The sequence below is a fragment of the Blennius ocellaris genome (assembly GCF_963422515.1).
Source record: "Blennius ocellaris genome assembly, chromosome: 22".
Lineage (NCBI taxonomy): Eukaryota > Metazoa > Chordata > Actinopteri > Blenniiformes > Blenniidae > Blennius > Blennius ocellaris.
The window spans coordinates 17,669,717-17,693,156 of record NC_137671.1 but is presented as its reverse complement, the minus strand read 5'-3'; the positions used below and the strand labels follow the sequence as shown (position 1 = coordinate 17,693,156).

General features: G+C 44.4%; 1 protein-coding gene across 1 annotated transcript in view; it reads right to left on the bottom strand.

Annotated features, from left to right (window-relative positions):
* The window catches only part of samm50l (sorting and assembly machinery component 50 homolog, like), a 25,060-nt gene extending 2,305 nt beyond the window's left edge, over window positions 1-22,755 (bottom strand). Inside the window, exons 1-14 of the mRNA XM_080518461.1 lie at window positions 22,597-22,755; window positions 18,923-19,036; window positions 18,738-18,839; window positions 16,739-16,826; window positions 15,785-15,891; window positions 15,576-15,706; window positions 8,589-8,676; window positions 8,364-8,492; window positions 8,207-8,278; window positions 4,428-4,514; window positions 4,234-4,304; window positions 4,096-4,163; window positions 2,080-2,226; window positions 1,075-1,216 (exon numbers count right to left, since the gene is read on the bottom strand). Of these exons, the coding sequence (XP_080374587.1) occupies window positions 1,075-1,216; window positions 2,080-2,226; window positions 4,096-4,163; window positions 4,234-4,304; window positions 4,428-4,514; window positions 8,207-8,278; window positions 8,364-8,492; window positions 8,589-8,676; window positions 15,576-15,706; window positions 15,785-15,891; window positions 16,739-16,826; window positions 18,738-18,839; window positions 18,923-19,036; window positions 22,597-22,617 (1,367 nt within the window). The 5' untranslated portion in view covers window positions 22,618-22,755. The remainder of the gene's footprint in view (window positions 1-1,074; window positions 1,217-2,079; window positions 2,227-4,095; window positions 4,164-4,233; window positions 4,305-4,427; window positions 4,515-8,206; window positions 8,279-8,363; window positions 8,493-8,588; window positions 8,677-15,575; window positions 15,707-15,784; window positions 15,892-16,738; window positions 16,827-18,737; window positions 18,840-18,922; window positions 19,037-22,596) is intronic.
* Window positions 22,756-23,440: the final 685 nt, after the last annotated feature.

Genomic DNA, 23,440 nt, shown 5'->3' with positions numbered 1-23,440 from the left:
TTCCCTTAGAGCCTCCTTTAGCCTAGGAAACACTGATGCTTCCTTTAGAGTCTCCTTTAGTCTAGGAAACACTGATTCTTCCTTTAGAGCCTCCTTTAGTCTAGGAAACACTGATGCTTCCTTTAGAGCCTCCTTTAGTCTAGGAAACACTGATGCTTCCTTTAGAGCCTCCTTTAGCATAGGAAACACTGATGCTTCCTTTAGAACCTCCTTTAGTCTAGGAAACACTGATGCTTCCTTTAGAGCCTCCTTTAGCCTAGGAAACACTGATGCTTCCTTTAGAGCCTCCTTTAGCCTAGGATAGCACTGATGCTTCCTTTAGAGCCTCCTTTAGCCTAGGAAACACTGATGCTTCCTTTAGAGCCTCCTTTAGTCTAGGAAACACTGATGCTTCCTTTAGAGCCTCCTTTAGCCTAGGAAACACTGATTCTTCCTTTAGAGCCTCCTTTAGTCTAGGAAACACTGATGCTTCCTTTAGAGCCTCCTTTAGCCTAGGAAACACTGATGCTTCCTTTAGAGCCTCCTTTAGCCTAGGAAACACTGATGCTTCCTTTAGAGCCTCCTTTAGCCTAGGAAACACGGATGCTTCCTTTAGCCTAGGAAACACTGATGCTTCCTTTTGCAAAGGAGGTGATCTCATACTGCTACACAATTCCATGCGGCAACAACATTTAAAGGGACCCGCTCATCCGAGCTTTTATGGAAAAACAAGATGGCGGAAAAAGGAGCAGATCATGTGATTTACCAAAGCAATCTGCATTGAACAACTTGAAATCATCTAAAACCCAAATGCGCTTTTTTCCATTTTTTCGGAAACCTGTAGTTCTTTCCCCACCACTGCAGATGTCAGTAACTTGCGCCACCGTCTCATTATTATGACATCACTAAGTGAAAGTGCAATTAGACTGCTGCACCAACCTTATCACCTTTCACTAACTCCTTTAGGAAGCCTCCTAACACCTTTCCTTAACCCCGTGATGTCATCCAGGGGTTAAGTGAAAGTGGATAGATAAGGAGAAAGGAGGGACTTTTTGGACATAGCCCTGTTCTTGCGTACAGCGCTGGAGGTCCTACCTGTCTCCACTCTGGACCCCCATGGGCACGCAGTAGTTTAGTTCCAGCCTGGCGATGTTTCCCAGCCGCAGCATGATGCCCGCTCCATACGACCAGCGGATGCACTCGGCCAGCTTCCGCAGGTGGGCTTGGGGACCCTCGCCTGCACTCAGACACACAGCCAGGTCAGCAGACCTACACCCTCCCCAACACCGACGGATACGAGGGGGTTCAGGATCTTCAGGACCGAGTCTCAAGCTAGCTTATTTCTAAGGGCATGTTCACATTACCGTGTTTGAGCAGGAACGCAGTTCTCTGATTAACGTTTTTTGGCAAAGTCAACACGCCCACGAACTCTGAACCACAGCTACAAGCGATCTCTGTTCCCCTAGAAAAGCTAGGCCTCAGTTTGTTTACAAAAGATCTTTCTAGCCGGCAGGGGGAGAGGATGTGAGGTAGTGCGAAATGCATTCTGGGTAGTAAACAAAGTTAACCACGCAAATCAGAAGAGGCAGATGCAGAAAGGAAATGTTGGAAGATATCTTGGGGGCTAGTAGTCAAGAAGACTCATTGATACCTGGTCTGAAGACTTTTTACCGCAGTTGTTTGTGGCTACCTACTTTGCCATGAGCTAATTAGCTCATGGCGAATTAGCTCATTAGCCATGAGCTAATTAACCTAATTATAGCCATGAGCTAATTACCCGAGCCACCACTGGCTAAAGCGGTGGGACTTCCACTTCCAGTCCGGACCAATCAATGAGCCGTGTTTCTTCTTTACTTCCTCTCTGGTCAGTGTTTGCTTCAGGTGACAGATTTGTTTTCACACTGCACATCTGAGAGAGGGTTACCCACTCTCAGATGACAAAGAAACCCAGCTCATTGAATGGTCCAGACTGGAAGCGGAAATCCCGCCCCTTTCGCCAGCTACTGGCTAATGGCTAGCCACAAGCTATAGCAATATAGTCTTCAGACCACATATCAATGAGGTCCAGACAGCAATTGAACATGCAGAACTCCTACTTACCGTAGTTAAGGTTGCACAGGTTCCCCGCGTTGAGGAAGAAGTGCGTTCTGAAGAGGTCTCCAAAGCCCCCACGGCCCGGCCTGAAGGGCAGGGGGGTGTAGAGGTGCAGCCCCCCTGCCCAGTACGCCTCCCCTCCCAAGTAGTCCCCTGAAACACAAAACAGCCCTTTCAAAACCTCGTCCTGAACGCTGGAGGACGACGCTGCTTTCACTAGCTAAACATGGCTAATCTGGGTCAACAGAGGAGGGACAAACTGAGGCCAGCAGACCGGGACAAGGACCCACATTGTCTCGTACAGGGACCCACGTGGTCTCTTACAGGGACCCACGTCGTCTCTTACAGGGACACACGTCGTCTCGTACAGGGACACACGTCGTCTCGTACAGGGACACACGTCGTCTCGTACAGGGACACACGTCGTCTCGTACAGGGACACACGTCGTCTCGTACAGGGACACACGTGGTCTCGTACAGGGACACACGTGGTCTCGTACAGGGACACACGTGGTCTCGTACAGGGACACACGTGGTCTCTTACAGGGACACACGTGGTCTCGTACAGGGAGACACGTGGTCTCGTACAGGGACACACGTGGTCTCGTACAGGGACACACGTGGTCTCGTACAGGTAGACACGTGGTCTCGTACAGGGACCCACGTCGTCTCGTACAGGGACACACGTCGTCTCGTACAGGGACACACGTGGTCTCGTACAGGGACACACGTGGTCTCGTACAGGGACACACGTGGTCTCGTACAGGTAGACACGTGGTCTCGTACAGGGACACACATCGTCTCGTACAGGGACACACGTGGTCTCGTACAGGGACACACGTGGTCTCGTACAGGGACACACGTGGTCTCGTACAGGGACACACGTGGTCTCGTACAGGGACACACGTCGTCTCGTACAGGTAGACACGTGGTCTCGTACAGGTAGACACGTCGTCTCGTACAGGTAGACACGTGGTCTCGTACAGGGACACACGTGGTCTCGTACAGGGACACACGTGGTCTCGTACAGGGACACACGTGGTCTCGTACAGGGACACACGTGGTCTCGTACAGGGACACACGTGGTCTCGTACAGGTAGACACGTGGTCTCGTACAGGGACCCACGTGGTCTCGTACAGGGACACACGTCGTCTCGTACAGGGACACACGTCGTCTCGTACAGGGACACACGTGGTCTCGTACAGGTAGACACGTGGTCTCGTACAGGGACACACGTGGTCTCGTACAGGGACACACGTGGTCTCGTACAGGGACACACGTGGTCTCGTACAGGGACACACGTGGTCTCGTACAGGGACACACGTGGTCTCGTACAGGTAGACACGTGGTCTCGTACAGGGACACACGTGGTCTCGTACAGGGACACACGTCGTCTCGTACAGGGACACACGTGGTCTCGTACAGGGACACACGTGGTCTCGTACAGGGACACACGTGGTCTCGTACAGGGACACACGTGGTCTCGTACAGGGACACACGTGGTCTCGTACAGGGACACACGTGGTCTCGTACAGGTAGACACGTCGTCTCGCACAGGGACACACATCGTCTCGTACAGGGACACACGTCGTCTCGTACAGGGACACACGTGGTCTCGTACAGGGACACACGTGGTCTCGTACAGGGACCCACATCGTTTCGTATGCTCTACATCATAGCTTGTAACCTAACCCTCGAAAAGATTTCTTAAAAAGGAAATGCGATATTGGAAAGTCTCATGTTTGCAAGAAAACCTCAATCAAAATTCTCAAAAACATGTATAAAATAATCCATGAAGTTTTGTCTCAAACCAAGCAAAGTGAATACAAATAGTAATTCAAGCTACATTTACCATTGATTATTTTGTTGGATTAACACTTATTTTAAGCACAAAGTCACTGATTTATGGTGGCAGTGCTTGTAATTTGACCCCAGCTTCCTCCTCATGAGAAGGTGACCATAAATGGGAAATATTTTGAGGTTTCCAATCTCACTGTGATTATGTCGACATGCGTTTCTACCTTCACTCTGTGGACCGATGCTGTACATCCCAAATCCTCGTACGCTGGTGGGACCTCCGAGGTAGAACCTGCACACAAGAACAGGCTCAGCCAAATAAGATGGACATGAAATTCCACCTGTGGATGAATGGCAGGTACCTGTCAGCGATGCAGGATGGCTGGCCTCTGATTGGATAAAGCACCCCGCCCCACAGAGAGGCAGACAGGACCTGAGGAGACCCTCACAATATTTCATCTCAGCATTTCAAACATGTGGCCTCCTGGTGGTCAGTAAGGCTACTGCAGAAAAAAAAACAAAGTCAAACAAATGTTGGGATGCGTTTGAGGCTTACAAAGTCCCAGAAGAGGCGTCTGTTGAACTGCAGCTCCAAGTCCTCCTTCAGGAAGCTGGCGTCTCCTCCAGTGTAACCAGCCAGCTCCTGCAGGACAAACACAACGGCTCAGAGGCAATGCACGACTCTCTTCCAGAGGAACACATCAGGGAGACACTGGGTCACGTCAGAACACGAGGAACACGTCAGAAAGTCACTGGGACACGTCCTGGACAAAACAGAACACAAGGAAGATATCAGGACTTTAGGAAAACGTCACGAGGATGCAGGGAACATGCCAGGGACACATCAGGAACAATCAAACGGAACAAAATCATCTTCTACATGGAGCGTGCGCTATGTTTCTGTGCAGCTGGGCGTCTTGTAGGCCCGTGTCACGACAACGTTTCAAGAGAAAATGCATTGTTTTATGTTTACATGGCAATGTTTTGAAAACAACGGGAGAAACACTAGTTGGAGCTAATCCATGTAAATGTCTGATCATCAATTTACCTCAATATCTGGAAAGTACAAAGTACTGGTCAGGTTCATTGACATCACACAATTTGGAAAGTGTTTGGATCAGTGTGGTAACTGTAAGTATTATATGTCATTATGTCATCAACAAGGACATTGGGTCAGCAACAGCATGGAGGGTGCTGAAAAAAAAGTCACCCTCACACTGAAACAACACACACACACACACAGCAATTCTAGGATTTTTCTTTTCATTAGCCTTTGCCAATTTGAGTAGTAAAACCAAAATAAAAGTGAGGTGCAATCATAGCATATATGCCTTTCCACTCAGAATGATGTTATTTTTCATTTTGAGCTCCTTCCAAGTCACCTTTCTCCAGTTGTACCGAAATGCGATTCAGATTTGACACCTTTTTATTATTTCAAGCTGTAAGCTGCGATCTTAAGTAGGCTATAGTTAAATGTGAAGTCAGTGGAGTAATGCATTCAAACTCATGCGTTGACTCGGGCAGAAACTTTCTCTCCTCTGCTGCTGCAGCGCCTGGACTTTTACAGCAAAATAACTTGGTTTTCAGTCTGTTGCCATAGTGACTCATGGTATCTGGGCTCTATTGATGATGGCTTTTTATTGTGATTGTGCACATGTGTAACTCAAGGTTCACAAACTCAGAGTTCATTAAACTACCATATTTCCCACACTATAAGGTACACCTCCATCAATTGACATAATTTACAACTTTGTTCATATATAAGGCTCACTGCATTATAAGGCACATGGAATAGACCAGTGGTCATAACCTTTATAGCTCAAAGCCATTAGGTTACATTTTCCACTGATTCTAACACCCAGAGAGGTGCACACACTTTATTTTGATAGTCCTACCTGCAGCCTATGCCAGGAGGACACTACACACAAAACCTTCTTCACTGCTGGTTGACAACTTACAACTACCGCTAATAAACTAAACTACATGAACAAAGCAACAAAAACACAACACAATTATTACCGACACCACAAACCAAATAGAACCCCCAATAATTGCATTTAAAACACCACAAACAGCTGCAATGAATTATGGGAGTTTCTATCGGCTGCACTGAGGAGCTCAGGATGCAAGGCATGATGGGAATTCATGTTTTGTGTTGTTGGAGGTTATTGTGGGTCGTTGTTGGGCTTGGTGTTGTGTTGATTGTGTTTATGTGTTTTTGTTCCCCAGTTTAGGGAGTCATTATTTCATCTAGTTTATTTTGGTTTGTTAGAATGTTGGTGTGCAACCATGAGTGATGAAGGTGTTGTGTGGAGTCTGGTCCGCTCTGAAGATCCGGTTGTGAAGTTAGAGTTGTCAAAATAAAAGCTTCGGGTTGTTCAGCTGTCAAATAGTAGAGCAATTCTTCCATATATAAGGGGCACTGGCAGCTTTTGAGGAAATTTGAAGTATTTAGGTGCCTTATAGTGCGGAAAATACGGTAATTCAAATCAGCTGTTCTGGAACCGGGAGCAAGTTCAACCTCTTTTCTGAAATACGCCCCTGGACCAGAGCAAGAATAATGATGGGTTTTCAGTGGCCTAAAATACAAAAAAACTTTAGTGTTTTCACTTAAAAATTAAAACTACACCCAAGTCTGTTTATCAAAAATCTGCCCCTAAAAAATCCAAACTAATCTCTGACATCTGGATCTTTATCACAAATGAAACCAGAAGATCACCGATTTTCACAGTTTCGCTCTTAAATATAAAGATATAGTGCTAAAACAATGTGCTGAAAATATGTTTTAATGTGGAATTTATAGGTTCAATTTACCTGTTTAAATTTGACCTTAATTGAAATATGTGTAATCCAATATGACCTTGTGATGTCACAATATGCCAATTTGATGAATGGACTTTTTGGAAGTTTGGATCAGAATAAAAAGTTGTTTTTTTTCAAGCACTTTCAAGTAAAAGTGTTTTGAAGTACCGATTCCAAAATTAAACATTTTCCCTCAAAAAATAAGAGTTAGGGTAAATGACTTCAATGTGACCAATAGTAGCTCCGACTTCATACATCAGATGAATCTGATATATGAATGAGAACTGAGTCTCAGAACTGAGCCTCGCCAGAATTTACTCCTCCTCTCTCTCTCCTTCTTTCACCCCGTGCATGCGTCCTGCACGTATCTCGCCGCCGCGTGCGTTAACTGATCGACATAAGTTCTCCATGTAGCCACATTTAGCATCCGAACCGCTAACTTGTGCCGCCGTGAAACATCCGTATTGCTCCCGGAGTTTGACTGCATGTCTCAACATCCAGTTAAACTCCGGCGTTACAATAATGATTTAATAGTGAGACTACTTGCTCTGAGTGTCCCACGCACACGCACACGACGGACATCTTGTTTATCTGGTCGCCGAGCAACCGCCATGTCCCCAGAAAGAGCCAGTAAAATGCCTCAAGTGGCTGCGTGGGTCATCGCAATCTCTCTTTACGCCCACCTGGTGGTCGTAACGAGTCACTGCACTCTCCTTCCGCACGCCCCTAGTGGTCGTCACGGTCACTACCGTGACGACCACTAGGGGCACTAGGACCACCCAGACGCCCGTCTCCCTCTGCCCTCCGTTCAAGATCGTTACACCCACTCACACTGACCCTCCAAGGTCCACCACCACCTGGTGGACACTCGTGGTCATTACATCCCCACTCAGACACACACACACACACACACACACCCTCTTTCTTTGTACATAGTGTTTTGCTGTTTAGTAGATTAGATCTCCATGTTTGATGACGTTTGTTACTTGATTGTGTTGGTTTATGATATGATTCCTGAATTATTTATGAATGAATGCATTTGTGTAAATAAACGCCTGTCAGCTGAATTGATCAATTCCTGGTAATTATTGTGTATTTATTGTTGACAATTCACTGGTTTGTAACAGTCTGTGCTCGAATCTCACACCTTCCAAAGCTGTTATTTAAGATTGTTATATTTTACACAGGAATATTAACTAACTTAAATAACCTTTTTACAAACGAGACTGATATTTTGGTATTAGCTATTTCCAGTTTAGCTGGTGGTGCCCCAATTCCATTATTATTTGATAAATAATCAATTTATTCAAATTAATAATTTTTCATTCATAAATTATTTTTGATAATTTATTAACTTTGAGTAATTACTCAATTACTCTAGGAGTTGTTAGTGAGTGAATGGCAGTTTACTTCCATTAATAATTTAAAGTTTTCATAAATTACTTCCAGTGATTTATTACTTTCAGTAATCTATTACTTACAGTAATCTTAACGCTAATAACCAACTATAAATCCCAACAGCTGTGTGTTTACCTGGTTAATGCGCAGTAAGGCACCTCTGCTGGGAAAAATGGCAGAATTCCTCGAGTCGATGGACATGGTGTGCTACAAACAAACAAAAGTTAACATTCTTGCATAGAAAGAGAAAAAAAAAAAAAACCATCTGTAGGAAAATTAAAGTGGGTGGTACCGAGAGGGCCGACTTCAGCGAGTGTCCACTCTCCTCTCGCACAGCGAAGGAAGCGCTGCGAGCCAGACAGCCCAGCTCCCTCCACACCCCCTCCCACTTCAGCGTGTGGTTGGTGATGCCCAGCGGGAACTGCGGGGAAGACGCCACGCAGCACAACGAGCAGAAATGAGCCTCCACAGCTCACTCTTGGACAGGATTGTGGTGCATGGTGCAGCTGGCCCTTACGTTTAGCTCGGCTGACGTGCCCCTGTCCGTCTCCTTCAAGGAGCTCCATGGGAACTGCCCGGTCACCTTGTACAAGTTGAGAGTGAGGCTGGAACAGAACACACACTCATAAACACAAGTCATCCTCTGGAGCTTCTGGAAATCTGCAGCATTTCTAAAGCCAGATGGATTCAGAAAAAAACGATTGGTGAAAGATATTCTGTAGACAAAGTTCACCACAGCCTCTCTTCAGAAGCAGTTCTTGAAGAAACCCTCAGAGTCGCCTGACACGAATCCCACAGAGAATCTTTGATGAGAGTTGGAGAAGCGTGTGCAAAACCAAGAAGCTTCATCAGCTGGAAGTCATTGTATATGAGGGATCACCGCCGTAGTAAAGATGCTTTTTAAAAGAAGTCATTAAAAGAGACGCCACATGAGCTACTTTGATTGTCGTCATTTGACTGATGAAAGTTCCTACATTGTATCAATAAACCGGGTTTGAAATGTGTATTTATGCAGCAAAATTCTACTTAAATATAGAATATGCTCGAGGTGCTTTTCATTTTTACATTCTGTTTATTTACATGCTGGGCCCGGTTGTTCAAAACTCGGGCAACCACTAGTTAAGCCCAAACTGCGGGTTGCTTCCTTAACCCGCCATTAGCTAACCAACCGTTAAATATGCGTCGTTGAAAACATGGTTAGCCATCCCGCTAGTTCGCCATCAAAGTTAACAACACTCCGTCCAAGGCCACGCCCACTTTCAAGTCACTGTGCTTCCACATGTTTGTGGTGAACGGCAGCGCAGTGTTTTTGTCTGGGCTATAAAACTACCATCAAACACGACAAACTCCGCTGCTGCCAGGATATTAAAGTGGAACAGGAAGACGGAGCTGGGATGATCGGACCAAGCATCATGTTGCCTCATCTTTTTTTAATTTTGAACCGAGAGAACGATATAGAAAGTTACTGTATTAAGCACCGGAGACTCCGTAGAGAGAAAAAACTAAACGCTCGGGAACGAAATAATTCACTTTACTTGTGGCCACGAAGGGAGAGGCTGTATGAGGCTGTATGAGGCTGTATGAGGCTGTATGAGGCTGTATGAGGCTTTATGAGGCTGTATGAAGCTGTATGAGGCTTTATGAGGCTGTATGAGGCTGTATGAGGCTTTATGAGGCTGTATGAAGCTGTATGAGGCTTTATGAGGCTGTATGAGGCTGTATGAGGCTGTATGAGGCTGTATGAGGCTTTATGAGGCTGTATGAGGCTGTATGAGGCTGTATGAAGCTGTATGAAGCTGTATGAGGCTTTATGAGGCTGTATGAGGCTGTATGAGGCTGTATGAGGCTGTATGAGGCTGTATGAGGCTGTATGAGGCTGTATGAGGCTTTATGAGGCTGTATGAGGCTTTATGAGGCTGTATGAGGCTGTATGAGGCTGTATGAGGCTGTATGAAGCTGTATGAGGCTGTATGAAGCTGTATGAGGCTTTATGAGGCTGTATGAGGCTGTATGAGGCTGTATGAGGCTGTATGAGGCTGGCGCCGCTTTGAGACGCTCCACAGAACTTCTATATAATGAAGCAATACTTTTGGTTCATCAGTAACTATTAAACAAATTACACACTACTGTAAATGACAGCTGGATTGTTTTGCCATAAAATGAGCCTTTTAATGGAAAGAAAATAAGCCCCAAGCTCAGTTATTTATGGTGAAGAGGGAGACATGAGAATGAGATCCTCTCTTTGTAGACCCAGCTGAGCTCAACACGTCTGTACTTCACAGACACCACTATCCGATGTGGTCCGCTTTGATCTCAAAGCTCCAGAACAGCAAATATGATGGGCTGGAAGCGGCATTGGTGGAAAGACAGAATACGAGGGAATGAGATAGTAATTCCATGTCTCCAGTTTGAGGTTACTAGTCATCATCTAACGTCCTCACGTTACTAGATATATTACGTTTTACTCTGGGGCTCCATAAAGGCTCAACTCTTCATTACAGTACTGACTTACATCAAAGTTAAGTCACTGGTTACCACACTGTTAACTAGTTAGCCACTGTGAGCGTTAACCATACTGTTAACTAGTTAGCCCTGGTGAGAGTTCACCACACTCTAAACTAGTTAGCCACTGTGAGCGTTAACCATACTGTTAACTAGTTAGCCCTGGTGAGAGTTCACCACACTCTAAACTAGTTAGCCACTGTGAGCGTTAACCATACTGTTAACTAGTTAGCCATGGATAGAGTTAACCATACTGTTAACTAGTTAGACATGGATAGAGTTAACCATACTGTTAACTAGTTAGCCATGGTGAGAGTTCACCGCTGTTAACTAGTTAGCCATGGATAGAGTTAACCATACTGTTAACTAGATAGCCATGGTGAGAGTTCACCACTGTTAACTAGTTAGCCATGGTGAGAGTTCACCACTGTTAACTAGTTAGCCATTGATAGAGTTAACCATACTGTTAACGAGTTTGCCATGGTGAGACTTAACCACCCTGTTAAAATAGTTAGGCATGGTGAGAGTTCACCACTGTTAACTAGTTAGCCATGAAGAGAGTTCACCACTGTTAACTAGTTAGCCATGAAGAGAGTTAACCACTGTTAAATAGTTAGCCATGAAGAGAGTTAACCACGGTTAAATAGTTAGCCATGAAGAGAGTTAACCACTGTTAAATAGTTGGCCATGAAGAGAGTTAACCACGGTTAAATAGTTAGCCATGAAGAGAGTTCACCACTGTTAACTAGTTAGCCATGAAGAGAGTTAACCACTGTTAAATAGTTAGCCATGAAGAGAGTTCACCACTGTTAACTAGTTAGCCATGAAGAGAGTTAACCACGGTTAAATAGTTAGCCATGAAGAGAGTTCACCACTGTTAACTAGTTAGCCATGAAGAGAGTTAACCACTGTTAAATAGTTAGCCATGAAGAGAGTTAACCACGGTTAAATAGTTAGCCATGAAGAGAGTTAACCACTGTTAAATAGTTGGCCATGAAGAGAGTTAACCACTGTTAAATAGTTAGCCATGAAGAGAGTTAACCACGGTTAAATAGTTAGCCATGAAGAGAGTTCACCACTGTTAACTAGTTAGCCATGAAGAGAGTTAACCACGGTTAAATAGTTAGCCATGAAGAGAGTTAACCACGGTTAAATAGTTAGCCATGAAGAGAGTTAACCACGGTTAAATAGTTGGCCATGAAGAGAGTTAACCACTGTTAAATAGTTGGCCATGAAGAGAGTTAACCACTGTTAAATAGTTAGCCATGAAGAGAGTTAACCACGGTTAAATAGTTAGCCATGAAGAGAGTTCACCACTGTTAACTAGTTAGCCATGAAGAGAGTTAACCACTGTTAAATAGTTAGCCATGAAGAGAGTTAACCACGGTTAAATAGTTAGCCATGAAGAGAGTTCACCACTGTTAACTAGTTAGCCATGAAGAGAGTTAACCACGGTTAAATAGTTAGCCATGAAGAGAGTTAACCACGGTTAAATAGTTAGCCATGAAGAGAGTTAACCACGGTTAAATAGTTGGCCATGAAGAGAGTTAACCACTGTTAAATAGTTGGCCATGAAGAGAGTTAACCACTGTTAAATAGTTAGCCATGAAGAGAGTTAACCACTGTTAAATAGTTAGCCATGAAGAGAGTTAACCACTGTTAAATAGTTGGCCATGAAGAGAGTTAACCACTGTTAAATAGTTAGCCATGAAGAGAGTTAACCACTGTTAAATAGTTAGCCATGAAGAGAGTTAACCACTGTTAAATAGTTGGCCATGAAGAGAGTTAACCACGGTTAAATAGTTGGCCATGAAGAGAGTTAACCACTGTTAAATAGTTAGCCATGAAGAGAGTTCACCACTGTTAACTAGTTAGCCATGAAGAGAGTTAACCACGGTTAAATAGTTGGCCATGAAGAGAGTTAACCACGGTTAAATAGTTGGCCATGAAGAGAGTTAACCACTGTTAAATAGTTAGCCATGAAGAGAGTTCACCACTGTTAACTAGTTAGCCATGAAGAGAGTTAACCACTGTTAAATAGTTGGCCATGAAGAGAGTTAACCACGGTTAAATAGTTGGCCATGAAGAGAGTTAACCACTGTTAAATAGTTAGCCATGAAGAGAGTTCACCACTGTTAACTAGTTAGCCATGAAGAGAGTTAACCACTGTTAAATAGTTGGCCATGAAGAGAGTTAACCACGGTTAAATAGTTGGCCATGAAGAGAGTTAACCACTGTTAAATAGTTAGCCATGAAGAGAGTTCACCACTGTTAACTAGTTAGCCATGAAGAGAGTTAACCACGGTTAAATAGTTGGCCATGAAGAGAGTTAACCACGGTTAAATAGTTAGCAGAGGTATGGAGGTGCGTTAACTTTAACGTTAAGATAATACCTGGTTAAAGTTAACCCAGTTTTGAACAACCGGGCCCTGGTTGCTTTCTTTGCTTTGCAGCTATTTATGTTTATGAAAGTATCAGATTAACTAAAACTAAAAGCAAGATGACTGACTGTGGAGATTTATTAAGCTTCTGCTTCTTCTACTTGTCAAACAGTTGAAATTCTTCATTGTACTCATCACTTATCATGTCCTGAATAAAACTGACAACAAATGATTCCCTAGGAACAGCCTGAGTACACACACACACACACACACACACGCACACACACACACACACACGCACACACGCACACACACACAGTATATAAAGCATGGTTCCATCTCGTGAGAAATAAGTCAACAGTTGACAACAGTTCAATACTTGGAAAGTGGATATTTGGGTTTTATAAATCTGATTGGGCTGACGTAGAGTTTTAGTATGGATTGTACACAACGTTTTATAATGGAGGACCCAGGACACTATATTTGAGTCCTTAGCATTTTGAAATAGTTTTCCAAACAATGATGAAGGCTTCAAATTGAATAATTGATTAATTGGGTGATTATGTTTTCAATTAATCGATGAATCGGTAAAAAAAAAAAAAACACATTTAAAATTGTAGGGCGAGTTGATATTGAATGAACCAAACATCAAATATGTTATGATTATTTAAAAGCACTGAACCAATACAAAGTTGTATACAATACATATATACACATGTATCTATAAGATGTATAATTATTATGATATATCTGAGCACGCTCCGGCGGCTGGTTAGCTCGAGTGCCACGCCGCAACTTTCCTGTTATTTCAGAGAGCAAACGCCAGTCGGCTTCCGTGACGACTCCCCCCCATGGGAGCGCCCTCCGGTGGCGAGCCGGTGAGCTGGAGCGCCGCGCCGCAGCTGAGATGCTACTGAGAGCCAACGGCGGCTGAGAAACGCATAAATCGCACGACGCAACAAATCCATAATTCAATTCGTTGCCAACACTTTTAACAACTTTTTGCGAACCAATTTTATGGATTCGTTGCTGCAGCCCTACTTCAAATCATAAAAATAAGTTGACTAAAAATGTTACAAGACGGAACTTCAGATCCTGTTGACAATTGGAAAAAAAGAAAGAAAGTTTAAATTAGTTGGAGCAGCCCAAGTGAAGGTATTCTGGCGGTAAGAGTATTTCAGTGTGTACGTTGGCCAGGCAGTGGGCGGACGGCCTCCGTGCTGCTGGTGCTGCTGGACGTTGCACCAGGGGATGTTGAGCTCCGGCTAAAAACACACTGCTAATTACAAGGACGCGGTTTGGTCATGCAGAACACTGTTCATTTGATTGGAAATCATCTGTATTATTGTTATGATTATCGTTATAATGTCTATATTATTAGGTCAGCGGATATTCAATTAGTCAGTGAATTAATGAAACAGTGTCTAATATGTGTTACATTTTATAAAATCACACAATATTTGATACATTTTCAAGCATAAATAGCATTTGTTACTCAATGTTGCTTTGCTCATTCATTGGTATTCTGGTGACAGGAAACTACTTCATTTATGTATTTTTTTACTTGTCTGTCTAACAAACTGTGGCGACATTTAAACATGGTTCAAATTCCCCTGTCGATGTGAGTTTAACCTGCTTACATTAACGCCTGAAGTTAATGGTCTTGAACATCCAGCTGAGATTGGAATCATCATCTTACAGAGCATATTTATCCCCCGCCGTGGCCGATAGGCCCCGAAGGGGGATCTTGAAACAGTCTCCGTACGTCCGTCCGTTCGAACGTTTCTACCTATATCTCGGCAACCCCTGGGCCCACAGTGACCAAACTTCACATGTGGATACATCTCAGAGGGGGAAGGGATACTATGGTGACCTTGACCTAATTTGCATATTAAGTAGGTCACAGGGTCACGAAGTGCTTAAAATCACATTTTGGGCTCTGGAGGCCTAGGTTTTTGAGCTAGGGCTCTGAAATGTTATACACACATGATACACACTCCAGGGATAACCTCCAGTACACCAAGTGACCTGACCTTGACCTTGAAGATTGGTAGGGTCTGAAGTTTGCTCGTCATGGTTGCACAATACATGTATTTCCATATAAACATTTCTCCTCATCTCTCAGCAGTTCCTGGGCCCACAGTCACCAAACTTCACACATGGACACTCCACCTGGGGAGAAGGGGCACCATGGTGACCATGACCTAATTTGCATATCAGGTCACAGGGTCACTAAGTGCATAAAAACACCTTTTGGGCTCTGGAGACGTATTCTGACATAGCTTATGAAGAAGACCTTTCAGATTCTACATAATGATCTACTAGGACCCATGGAACACCCTCTAGTGTACCAAGTGTGCTGCCTTAGAGCTGCTTTGTGAGAAAATATAAAGCCCTCCGGCGGGGGATTAGCCCAGCAACGGCCTTCTTGTTAGTTTGGTCAGTTTTATGTGCAGAAGTGGAGGCTATAAGAGATTCTCCAAATATTAGTGAAGGATGTCAATCATTTTAAGAGTTAAAAAAGAAAGAAAGAGAAAATGGAGAGCCGGACATGTAAAACTGGAATCGGGTACTTTTGCTGCAGTGTCCCTCACAGATCAAAGCCCATCCTGCTTCCATACTTGCGTTCAAAGTTCCCTGGCTGAGGCTTGAAGAAGGACAGGCCGTAGGACGTCTCCTTGGTGCCGTAGGAGAACTGGAAGGTGAGCTTCTCAGCCCGACCCAGCATGTTGGGCAGCTTCAGGCCGAGGACCTGACACAACGAGACGGAGGACAGATCAGAGCTGGTGGAGGAGGAGCGGGGCCAGCGTTCCTCACGCCCCTCACTCACCATGCTGCCTTCATTGTTGCCGACCATGGTGTTGTAGCTTCCTGTTAGCCTCTTGACCTCCGTCACCTCAAAGGTCACGTCCAGGCCATTGGGCAGAGCGTCCGTACCTGGAGAGCAGTTTATTGGTCATTTGTTCTTTCTGAACATTTACTCTCTCAAGTTTCCCTCCAGATTATAGAGCATGTTCCTCCCCTAACATCAGATTATAGAGCATGTTCCTCCCCTAACATCAGATTATAGAGCATGTTCCTCCCCTAACATCAGATTATAGAGCATCTTCCTCCCCTAACATCAGATTATAGAACATCTTCCTCCCCTAACATCAGATTATAGAGCATCTTCCTTCCCTAACATCCAGATTATAGAGCATCTTCCTTCCAGAACATCCAGATTATAGAGCATGTTCCTTCCAGAACACCCAGATTATAGAGCATGTTCCTTCCAGAACACCCAGATTATAGAGCATCTTCCTTCCCTAACATCCAGATTATAGCGCATCTTCCTTCCCTAACATCCAGATTATAGAGCATCTCCCTCCTCTAACATCAGATTATAGAGCATGTTCCTCCTCTAACATCAGATTATAGAGCATCTTCGTTCCCTAACATCCAGATTGTAGAGCATGTTCCTTCCAGAGCATCCAGATTGTAGAGCATGTTCCTTCCAGAACATCCAGATTATAGAGCATGTTCCTTCCAGAACATCCAGATTATAGAGCACGTTCCTCACCTAACATCAGATTATAGAGCATCTTCCTTCCCTAACATCCAGATTACAGAGCATGTTCCTCCCACTCAGTGATGTAACTATGCACTCATGGTAATATTAAAGCATATGAATGGAAACCCCCCTGGTCTAATCCCTTTGACGAAGTGATGTAATCTCTGTGCCCAGACAGGGTGGTGACCCGGTGTGGCGGTACGGCGGTACGGCTGGACTCTCGGCTGCACTGACCTTCAGATGTGTCGATGAGGACTTCCACCTCTTTGAAGATGCCGAGGCGGAGCAGCCTCTGTCTGGCCATGTGTGCTCTCTTCATCACCTGAAACAGACGTCTGCACTTTATCGTCATCAACATTCCTTCAGATCAGCAACAACAAATCCAGAAAATGTCAATATTAAAAGTGTTGGCAACAAATGTAATCATCGATTCAATGTGTCGTGCGATTTATGTGTCACTCGGCCGCCGTTCGCTCTCTCGGTAGCATCAAAGTTGTGGCGCGGCACTCGAGCTAGCCGGCTCGGCTCGGAGGCGGGGAGACGAAACAAAACAACCAGCGGAGGATGTAAACAACAACAGAGGATTCATAAGGTGCCTCCCGGCTGACCTTACTGTTGGGACGTCTCATATCTGTGGAGCTCTAAGCCCCGCCTACTTTGTAACTACTTTCTGGAGGAAACCTTACTGCTCCGTACCTCTTTACCTTACTGCTCAGTACCGCTTTACCTTACTGCTCCGTACCGCTTTACCTTACTGCTCCGTACCGCTTTACCTTACTGCTCCGTACCGCTTTACCTTACTGCTCCGTACCGCTTTACCTTACTGCTCCGTACCGCTTTACCTTACTGCTCCGTACCGCTTTACCTTACTGCTCCGTACCGCTTTACCTTACTGCTCCGTACCTCTTTACCTTACTGCTCCGTACCTCTTTACCTTACTGCTCCGTACCATTTTACCTTACTGCTCCGTACCGCTTTACCTTACTGCTCCGTACCGCTTTACCTTACTGCTCCGTACCGCTTTACCTTACTGCTCCGTACCGCTTTACCTTACTGCTCCGTACCGCTTTACCTTACTGCTCCGTACCGCTTTACCTTACTGCTCCGTACCTCTTTACCTTACTGCTCCGTACCTCTTTACCTTACTGCTCAGTACCACTTTACCTTACTGCTCCGTACCACTTTACCTTGCTGCTCCGTACCATTTTACCTTACTGCTCCGTACCGCTTTACCTTACTGCTCCGTACCGCTTTACCTTACTGCTCCGTACCGCTTTACCTTACTGCTCCGTACCTCTTTACCTTACTGCTCAGTACCACTTTACCTTACTGCTCCGTACCACTTTACCTTGCTGCTCCGTACCATTTTACCTTACTGCTCCGTACCGCTTTACCTTACTGCTCCGTACCGCTTTACCTTACTGCTCCGTACCTCTTTACCTTACTGCTCAGTACCACTTTACCTTACTGCTCCGTACCACTTTACCTTGCTGCTCCGTACCATTTTACCTTACTGCTCCGTACCGCTTTACCTTACTGCTCCGTACCGCTTTACCTTACTGCTCCGTACCGCTTTACCTTACTGCTCCGTACCTCTTTACCTTACTGCTCAGTACCACTTTACCTTACTGCTCCGTACCACTTTACCTTGCTGCTCCGTACCATTTTACCTTACTGCTCCGTACCGCTTTACCTTACTGCTCCGTACCGCTTTACCTTACTGCTCCGTACCGCTTTACCTTACTGCGCCGTACCACTTTACCTTACTGCTCCGTACCGCTTTACCTTACTGCGCCGTACCGCTTTACCTTACTGCTCCGTACCGCTTTAACTTACTGCTCCGTACCGCTTTACCTTACTGCTCCATACCGCTTTACCTTACTGCTCCGTACCGCTTTACCTTACTGCTCAGTACCACTTTACCTTACTGCTCCGTACCATTTTACCTTACTGCTCCGTACCACTTTACCTTACACGTGCATATATTATAGAATATAGAATATATTGTATACATGTTGGTTCAGTTATGTGCTTTTAAACAATCACAACATATTTGATGTTTGGCTCCTTCGATATCAACTGGTCCTACCATTTGAAAGGTTTTTTGTTAACCTATTCATCGATTAATCGAAAAAGATAATCGCCAGATGAATCCATTATTAAAATAATGGCTGGTGTCAGCCCTAGTTCAGATTGCACCACATGCAGCCTTGCACCGTGGGGATACACCTACGTCGATCAGGTTTTTGGCGTGGAACACTTCAGAGATCTCGTAGCCCAGCAGATCTTCTTTGGTCCGCCCCAGACCCTGAATGTTGACGTGCTGGACGACCACCTGCAATCCAGCACAGGTCACTTCCTCTCTGTTCACCAACCATCACCATTTCTTTCCCTCCAGAAGCACTGCTCTGGACTCACGTCTTTGTTTTCCAAGATCTCCTGCTTGGACTCCTGCTCCTGCTCTGGAGGCTCCATCAGGTCATCCGGGTGCATGCCCAAGTCCCGGCCATGCATCGGGAGAGGATCCAGACTCTGCACCAGGGCCACAAAGCAGCTTCAAAACCAGGATGCACCGTATCCATCATGTCGGTCAAACATTTAGACACACCTGCATTCTATGTTTTTTCTTGATCATTTACACTGGAGAGTCTCACTGAAAGCATCCAAACTATGAACACATACAGAATAATGCGATCACTGTGTAGACCAGTGGTTCCCAACCTTTTTTGACCAGTGTACCCCTTGAGCTGGTTTCCATGTGAAAAGTACCCCCTCTCTCGTGTGTGATTATTCGCCTTAATGCGTACTTATATTTAACCCTTTGTCTTTCTATCTATCCAACTGCTCATTTAAATAAAACAATTATTGTGAGTGTAAAAACATACCTTTTAATGAGACACTTGCGCTTGCTTGTCTTTCATAAGTCTTTCATAATTCCTTTTTTCACTGGGCTCCCCTGTGCCTGCGTCCGAGGCGACGGTAGCAGTAGCGGTAGCTGGACGTTTACTCCTGCCTAGCCATGCATCCATGTTTACAGTCGGTATGCAGCTAGAGTTAGCTAGCTTCGCGAATCGTGCGCGCCCGCAGCAAGAACGTGAACCTTTTTTTTTTTTTTTTTTTTAAAGCGCGCCACTTTATAGTCTTTTCATATTATGTGCATTGTAGTGTTACAATCACTGTGGACGAACTGCTACTCATGGGAAATAAACGTATGGCCTTACTAAAATTCATGATATAATACAATATAATATAGTATAATTTTTTTTTTTTGTGTGTGTGGATACTGTAGGCTAATTTATAATCTTTCTGCGTACCCCCTGCAATACCCTCGCGTACCCCTAGGGGTCCGTGTACCCCCGGTTGGGAATCACTGGTGTAGACGACAGACATGGCTGGATGTTCCTCTGAAAGAAGCTGGTGATTTTAGTCATAGGAACCGAATCAAGACAATATTCATATTGTCTTGATTCGGTTCCTATGACTAAAAACACCAGCTTCTCAGCTTCTTCTCACAAGCTGAGAAATTAGAGATGTGTCATGATATTTTCAATGGCCAGTGACGTGCAGTCAGGGGAGGCACCTGCCATCATGAAAAAAAATAAAATAAAAAAACTTACATAAAAAAAATCTTTAATATAATCTTTTCCACTGATTTGTTTTAAGGATGTATTTTCAGTATGACTCGACATATTTTAGACATTTCATTAAGTAAAAATGGCTGAATTTGACTATTCTACGGTCAAATCCAGGCAGAAATCCCGGGTGAGGCAGTGCAGAGCTGAGCCTCACGTCTGACTGTGATCTAATACGAACTGGGTCACGTGAAGTTCCTCATCGTCATTATGTTGCACTTTGATCCACCATCCATTGAACCACGTTATTCAAAAGATTAATATTAACAGTCTCATTGATTCTGTATTGTTTTGGATATATGTCGGCTCCTGTCAAATCCAGTGGCGGGCCGTCAGGGCCTTCAAGGCCTTCAAGGCCTTCAAGGCTTCTCTGCAGGACTAAGAAAAGGATCTGAATCACAGGTCGATATTGATTATATTTTATCAATGAATACTTATTAAATAATTCCAAATGGTGTGTCTGCTTCTTCTCATAGCTTCTCCCCGGCTGTGCTGCTTCCAGACACATACTCCATAGTAAACCTTTGACCAATCATATTTTAGCCATTCCCTGTTGCCGGGTAAAGAAATCTGCCTGAGGCCTTCACATTCAGTTCTGCAGGCAGTGTAAAACTGGTGTCATGTGGCTGCTTCAACCAATCACATTTTGATATTGGGGGGGCTGGGCCGTGGAGAAGGCCTAGTGTGATGTCAGTGTATTCAAGCCCTCTGATTGGATGGTCAGAGTCACTCTCCAGCTGGCTGACTGCATCTGTGGTTAGCTGCATGAACAAAAATATAGTTGTGTTTATTTGATAGCGGTTTTGTCAACCGACAATGACGAAAGGAGAAGATAAAGACATTTGGTTGCAGATTCATTGTCAAAACCAATTTTCAAGGTAGACTTTTCCAAGAGGTCATTGAACGCACCGCAGTGCTCCCAGCACAGGTCTGGTGCTGTTTACTAGTGCTCACTACAAACTCCATGGCAGGATTCAGGATTATATTATTTGCCATTACATTATTTTGAAGACCATGAAAAGCTGACGTTTGTCTCCGTCCTGGAACCCTGAAGTTTCAGGAAAAGCAGAGTAGCTGCAGCTGAAGCAGAGTTGTGAACTCCAGATATTTCTTCATCAGTAAAGGTATATATTCTGGCTACACGAGTATCTATCTTTGATGCAAAGGATTTTTATACTGCATTTCTGCATTGTAACATGTTTTTTGTAGCCATAAAAGGTGATTGAGGGGTGGATTGACTGAGACCAGCAGTGAAGGCCTGGGTCTGAAATGCACGGCCTGGTCAAATCCCGTTTACTATTTTCCTTACATTAAATGGTGTATATATATACACATTTCCCTATCAGTGCAGTTTTTGTGATGTGATTATATTCACAATCACAAATAAAGGTTACTGATTCCGATTGCAAAACGTAGCTTACAGTGCATTCACGTTATCATTGATAACCATCATTTCCAAAATAAGATAACACTGTCAATCGGTCATTGTGAACATTTTCTTTTCTTGCTTCACAATTATTTCGGTTTTGTGAGGTCAATTAGACAAGCGTGGCTGACTTCTGCGATTTACAAAAGCTGAACAGCAGGTGTCAAACAGAACACATTCTGGCACAACACCTCACGCGTGAGTTGGTAAAAAGGTTTTACAGTATTTCTCATTGTTAAAATGAGTTGTAACTGCACTTGTTTGTTTTTTTTTCTTTTTACAGAACCTCAACAAGTTCGACTTTTAAATGATTTGCCACTAAACCTATTAGAATAATAATTTGAGGACTAAAACAAAAGAAAAGTATATTATGGTTGGACCGTGTTCATTGCACCATGAAACGTGCAGTCTTACAAAGGTGGACAACACATTAATAGAAGATCTTAACGTTAAAGGATAAATCCACCCTCTCCATGGTCATAATTCATTGAAGTCAGAGTTGAAATCTTGTAGTTGATGTGTGGAAGCTTTGCAGGGCAGCTGCTGGGCACCAGGGGAGTGTCTGACGATGTCCTACCGTCTGAACGTCACTTCACCGGCGAAACGTCACGACTATAAATTAACCTCACACATTCATTATTTCGATCAGTATCACCTAAATGGGAACACTTCCGAACTACTAATGCAATTACCTAAGAGAGACGTCACAGTTTATTCATTTAAACTGTTTTGAGACGAATACAAATGGTTTTCTTCGGTTTGAAAGGGTTCAGCCATTGTAAATGATGCGTTCAAGTCAATCTGCCTCAACTCACACTGAGGTTAATGAAAGCTTAAAACAACTTAAATGTTTTAATCAGAGCTGTTTAGCAGCAGTTTGAGCTGAAGGGGCTTCTTCAAGGAGGGGGACTCTGTGGGTACACGGAGTCCACACGCCGAGCGGGGAGCTGCGGCTCTACCCAGAGAGGAGAGGGAGGTCACGGCCCTCGGAATGCTTCAAAGACCGGCGCTCGCCCGCGGGAAGCATGGTGTACCTTAGCATGGACGGTCCCCATGGTAGACGCCCGCTCCTGGACACTACGACAGCCGGCTTCAGATGCTCTGTTTGCGGGGAAAGCGGAAGATGGCAGCAGCTACTTTCTCCAACACCAAACCCCCTTCAAGGGAGCAGCCATGACAGTCCCTGAAGGCAGCTGCTGCGTTCAGGAAAGTCTCGGAAAACAGGAGACTCCGTTCATTGCACCGCCCTGGTCGTCCTGAAGGCAGCTGCTGCGTTCAGGAAAATCTTGTAAAACCAGGACTCCATTTAATTCACGAAATGTGTCCACAGTAAGACACGCCTGGGTTATTTAGATATTAGAGTATTTAAATGTATTTATTCGGTATTATTTAAATAATATTTTAAACAGCATCTTCTACTTTTTCTTCTTCTGAAACTGCTGCTTGTTTTTAACTATGGCATTAAGTGGATTTATCTTGATTCAAATTGCACAAGACATATGTGATTAGTCTTTTTCACCACCACTATTATCATTAGGGTCCGAGCACTGAACATTCCTAATGACCGAATATTTGGCTGTGTGAACTGTGTGTAAACTTCTCATCATTGTGTGATGATAAGTTACTTCAGTCAAATAATTGTGGTGTGTGACACCAGGGGTCCGTTTCACGAAGCAGGTTTAAGAAGTCATGAGCTTAACACCGAGCTCTGAATTGAGTTACACTGAGACAGAAAACGCGGAGTTTTCGGTTTCACGACGCCGGATTTTGATCAGTTTGATGAACTCGGAGTAGTTTCACCTGGAGTTAAGTGCGTGCACCACGACTCTAAAAAGACTGCATCAATGGAGCCCCGATTCAACGAGTCACCATGACAAC